The following is a 6,000-nucleotide window of genomic DNA, read 5'->3' on the forward strand; positions in this document are numbered from 1 at the left end:
TTTCTTTTTTTCAGTCTTTTTTCTTCTGAAGTCAAGTGTACATACATATTAAAAGAGAATACTTCAAAACTAAAATGCTTCATTAGTAGTATGTTTTGACTTTCTTGCACAAAAACGTATTTTTGGGTTTTGTGTTACTTTGGAGCTGAAAATCTTTGCTGATTTAGTGTCCTTGTTGTACTACTTTTTAACATTTGATTATGCTAAGCTTTTTTTTTCCTTTGTGGATGACAGTTGAGCTCATATTTTTAGTTGTGGATGTTCAACATAATCTAAACAGGGGTGCTCATATTAATTTTATGTTTGTAGATAGATACATCTAGTTGGCTGTAGGCTCAGCCTTGGAGTGGAAGCTAATCTCACAGATTCGCCTCTCCACCAGGTTTTACCCTTTCCTTCCAAACAGGCTCTTCTTCCTTCCCCCATGGGATTGTCTGTTCCAGTTCCTGTGGGCCTTGTTGAGGTATCTCTTCAAGCCGGTATGACGGAAGAGATAAGAGGGTGGACTGAATGAGCAGGGGCCAGGAGGTGTACACAGCCACCATCTGGCCCAGGGGAAAAAATATGGCTATCTCTGTTCTTTTCCTTTTGGATGCCTCACAGGTGGAAGAAATAGATGAAAAAGTCTTTGAACTTCTACAGTAGGTATCCCTTGCAGGCAGCGTATGTCCCAGGATCCACCCAGTATCCACGTGAATAGCAGAGGAGCTCCCACCTGAGGGTGATGGAACTCTTTACCTTTACAGGGATGGCATAAACGTCATCTTGCTGTGTGAGGGAACAAACTTCTATTAAGAAGCAGATTAAAAAAGGCTGTTTTTTGTACTGAAGTCTCTACTTCTAAATTGATTTTTGTGTAATTAAGCATGCTCTTGGATGTTTATTTAGTTACATTTTTACCCTCCAAGTGGTTAAAATCCTTCCTTTGTGCTTGATAGATCCTGCAGACTGAAGTGTTACAAGAGTTGGCCTTGCAGATTATATTCAGTTCTGTCATCCTGATAGTCTGCAATAGACTTCATCCTTACTACTACTTTTTTTGTTAAAATGTATGCTGTCTTCCTGGAAACTTACATTATTTTGGAGAACTTTCACTAGATACTATTTCACTGTAAAATTCTTAATTTGGGTGTCTAAGCTTTTGTGACTATTGCATTTGGTTCAGTAAATTGCTTCCCAATTAGACCATTTCCTGAGAAGCTAGTTCTGGAGCAAACCTGTATCATACCATTTGCATCTCAAGACTGTCAATAATAATAACAATATTTAGCAGAGGACTGAAAATATTTAATACCTCATGGGAAAAAAGTACCTTTCTTGGTGCACATTTAATACAGTGGTGCACATTTATTACAGTGGGACATTCTCTCTTTGTAACAACATGGACTCCCTCTACTGGAAAATCCTATACTTGCACTTTGAGTCCATGCCCAAGGAAAAAGTTTTTAACAATGAACTCAGAAAAAGCCTTCTAAAACCTTTAGTACTTCTCCAGGTTTTCATGCTTGGTTTCTTAGTGAGATGTCCACCTCTTGTTTGAAGAGGGAGAGGATGGTTTCCTAGCACTGATCCTGCCTGGTCGGGAATCAGCATGTTAATGACTTTCAGACAAATCCCGAACCTGAAGATTTGGACCCGAAGTTCTGAAAACTGCTGCATTGGTCATGGAAATGCTCAGGCAACTTTCTCTGCCAGAGCTCTTCACTAACGTTGAGTAATTCAGCTGGAGGTCATGGAAAATGAATTCACTGGCCATCTTAGAAAATGAAAGACAACATGAATTAAGTTAGACATGTAAAACAAAGCTATGCCCGATATGAACATCTGTGACTGTTCTGGACACTTAATTCAGGCATTTTATTTCCTCTCAGCTAACTCTGCATTCTCAAAATACAAGACCCCCATGGTTCTCCCTCAAATCACTTTGATCAGAAAGTTCTCGTGTGTCCAATTAATTCCTTGTTAACAAAATACATCTCATTTAAGATACACTTTGCATTTTATCTCTAGATTTTTCTGCACACAAATATTATTTGGGTATATTTTAAGGGAAGAACAAACGTGTAAGGTAGTTACCATACTGTACTGCAATATTTATGGTCTTTGTGAACTGTGTGCCTGAAATGGAAGAATAAATGCATGCCAGAATTTAAATGAAACAGTGCCACACAAAGGTAGCTGTGCACACACATTGATGCCCAGATGCATGCACACTCTTTTTTTCTCTTGAACAAATGCAAAAGTATATGGACAAGAGTATGAGAGTCCCATATTAAGTTAAAGACAAAGTATTGCTTGTAATGTATGTCGAGCTACTCTGTATCCCAGAAAACATCCATGTAGAAACCTCCGATTGACTGATTTTTTTCTACTGTTATTGAAAGGGAAGAAGATGAACAACTGAAGATACCAAGCGGTTTTGCCAGTTTGAAAGGAAACCTGGAGGGAGTTTCCTGTAACAGTGCCATTGAAAGTCTGGGCCAGTGGAAGCATCTTAACTGGACAGCAGTAAAAAATGAACAAGATAATGTAAAAGTGAAGTTTGAGACTCATACAAACGGTGAGTGTTTTATGCAAGAGGAACCTCTCAGTTCTAACACATCAATTTTAGGTGTTCAAAACAACTGCACCATAAACAGTAGCTGGACTTTAAGAAACTCAAGCTCCTGTTCTATGAACCAGCGAATGAACACATGTTCGAACAGGAGAGCTGGATCATTCTACAACAGAGACCAAAGTTTCTTAAATTTAGCATCAACTTGCCCTTCCCACTGGGGAAGTGCAGAAAGCTGCCAGTCTTACTTGGGTGTACAACAGCGTTGTGCGGAGAACTATGCGACGGACCATCTGAAACTGCAGAGACCGTTAATATCCTCAGAGTCTCTCTATGATGCAGCCTTTCCCTTGGAGATGCCTATCAAAACGGAATACGATTCCGATTCTGAAAACATTGCCGATAACTACCTGACGTCACAAAACCGAGCCTGGCTGGATGAGAATGGCTTGGTGAGAAAGCAAGTGTTTAGCTACCCCAATAGAGTGCACCTCAAAACAGAACCGGACCTCTGTGACCCAGCCTCACCTTGTCAGAAGCCAAGGCACTGCCTTTACACGCCGCATAATTGGCAATGCATCGTAGCAAACCATCCCAACAACCTAAACCTGAACAGATCTTGCAAGGGTTCACGTAGCAAGGAGGTGGCCCCGTTTTGCCCTCAGAACTCCTCTGGGTGTTTGGAAAGCATGCCTGACCTGCTGCACACAGCATGCTACGGCCACTTCTACAGCCCCAGCCCAGGGGAGGAGAAAGAGCAGAATAACGAGGTTTTCAAAATGCCGTGTGAATTTAAAAACCCCTGCTTGGTTCAAGCAATCAAGCGTGAGCCGCTGGATTCTCCACCGTTGTCTAACAGTGGACAGAACAGAGTACATTTGAGCTTCCCTGAAAACACATTAGCAGGTCCTGTGCCTCATAAAACCACTGAATGTACGTTTTTACAATAGATTTTATAACATTTGGAATATTTATAATGTTAAAGGCAAGAAGTTGTAGATCCTCTCCCTGTTGGGTTAAATGAGTTACTAAAATTAAAAGCCAGTGGAAAGATTTTGAGTGTGTGTGTGCATCTGTGAGAAAAACCAGATACAGACACACACAATCCCTTCAGCCCTCACCCCCCCACTGCCCTTCTCTATGTGGTCTTTGGAAAGAAAGACGGATAAAACCTCAGGCACAGAAAAATAATCATTACTCCCTGCACAGGTATACCTGCTAATTTGTCTATATCATCTTTCCTCTCTGTCTACAGTTCATTACCGAGGTTTAGCTCTTTCTGTTTCCAGCCTTTGTTCTACTTGCTTTTCTCAAGCTGATGTGATGCCTCTGTGCAAAGAGAAAATGCTTATGGTTTTCAGTGTGGCCAGTTTACCTTAGAAGTTTTTGCATCTATTTTTTTTTGTTACTCTAAGAAGAAGCATCAGCTATTCCTTTATCGGAACATAAATTAACGGTGACAGGCAAGGGCTTCTCAACACAACCCCTTAATTTAAAAGGATAGCATTAATTAAAACAAAATTACTTTCATAACATGCATTAGAAATTATTTAATTTCAAACTGAAGGTCTTCCCAAGTTTCCTTGATAATACTAATGTTTTAGTACACATATTTTTTCCATTTTAAAGCCATCAGTCTTCCATGTTGTATTTGAAAAACTGAACAACGGGATGTTATCCACTTCTATAAATGAGTTACAAAGTGCTGTTAAACGTACACGAGAAGAAAATATTTCTCCAATTATTCTCCTTGCTGTTACTTGTAACATTAACAAAGGAAAGGCAATTTTTAATTTGATGATATCTCTTTGACTGCTAGCAGCTTGTTAGACATTATCACCTGACATCAAAACCAAATTCCACACTAATATTAGATATGTTATTTTCAAGAGCATCCTAGTTTCATTCCCAGAAGAAAAGCTTAATCTCACTGAGAGCTAACTGGAGGATGTATACCTTTCAAAAGGACTTTGGTGCACTTTGGTGCTTTTGAAAACAGATTAATATGCTTTCCTTTGAACCCAGACAGTAATGTATTTCCACTAAAAAAAAAATCTACAACTTCTGTTTTGGTTTTTGTTGTTGTTGTAGTTTGACTCCTGCACTAACTTTTGTTTTAAAATTGCACTATTTCAACTTTCTATCAACTTCACCTATAGAAAAACAACATCATTTAAAAAAACCTTAGATGTGTATGTGCTTTCTGAAAGAAGCCCTATAATGAATGTTTTCTTTTTCAAAATGTTATAAATTATTATAATGTCTTCATTTCTATACCTACTAGCCACTAAGGGCATGGCTTTACATGCCAGCAAAGTGGCACAGACTTTTCCCAAATGCTATAAAAATGAGGGATAAACGTAGTTTCCAGGTAGGGGAATGGTTCTGCACCTGGGAAGCTGCTGTTCTCCAAGACTGTCTTCTCTGATAGAAATTACTGCCTGTATGTTAGAGTTGGCAGATGTAACGATATAGATTCTCTGCACGTCAGTTAAGTGCTTATGAACTATGGTTCCATCTGAAATGCTGCACTTTACACTGAAATGGTTGATACACACATACTTTTTGATGACTGTCCTGCAGAAGGCAGTATTCCCAGCAGAAAGGCAAGAGTGGACAGTGGAGAGGCAATAACCTGTTACTGTAGGTCAGGTTAAATCTGTCATAGTCCATCTGACCATACCCAAGCCATGAGAACATCTTTTTTTGCATCGGGAGTAAATCAGCTCCCTGTTGGCTATGTGCTGGCTCTTATTTGAGACAGTCTTGATATCCTTGTCTTGATACTTGTACCAGTGGGTGCAATGCACCATCAGACCCCTCTCAGAGCTGAGATCATAGTGGGGGAATTTACACAGCTCTTTGGTACACCACTGTTCATGTCACATAAATTTAAGCCAAATTGCAAAAATACTTTTGGGGCAAGCAAACTGGGTACTTATATAGAGTGAGACTGTCAGGAACCAGCAGTGCTGCACAACCTCTGCCTCGCTGATCCACTATCTACACAAATAAGAACAGCTGTTGCTTCTAGACTCTCGCAGAGTTGCCCTCATAGTCCTTTGCTTGGCATGCAGGAGTGGCACTGCTTACGCCCTGGTGCCAGACACTCTGCTGTGGCAGCACAGCTGCTGGTCTGGTTGTGCTATGAACGGTCTAATATTCTCCAGTCCAGCTGCTTGTGCAGCTGCCTGGCAGAAATGGGATAGTGTGGAGAGAGGGTAGTGTGGAAATAGATGGCTGGGCACAAGTGGAGGACATGCCAGCATGATTGTGGAAAAGCTGCTCATCTAATTTCATGCCTGGACTCACCATCACATCTCTCTGAATGAGAGTACCTGGGCCTGGTTTCGCACTACCTTGCATCTTCTATTGTCATTTACATGGATGAAACATGACTGTAAAACACTACTATCCTCATCTGGACATGCTGGTGCCATTTTGCA

General features: G+C 40.4%; 1 protein-coding gene across 1 annotated transcript in view; it reads left to right on the plus strand.

Annotated features, from left to right (window-relative positions):
• The window catches only part of AHRR (aryl hydrocarbon receptor repressor), a gene marked incomplete at both ends in the record, with an annotated part of 67,752 nt that extends 64,248 nt beyond the window's left edge, over positions 1-3,504 (plus strand). Inside the window, one exon of the mRNA XM_082014740.1 lies at positions 2,385-3,504. Within this exon, the coding sequence (XP_081870866.1) occupies positions 2,385-3,504 (1,120 nt within the window). The remainder of the gene's footprint in view (positions 1-2,384) is intronic.
• Positions 3,505-6,000: the final 2,496 nt, after the last annotated feature.

This window comes from Phaethon aethereus, assembly GCF_964289735.1.
Source record: "Phaethon aethereus genome assembly, chromosome: 2".
NCBI lineage: Eukaryota > Metazoa > Chordata > Aves > Phaethontiformes > Phaethontidae > Phaethon > Phaethon aethereus.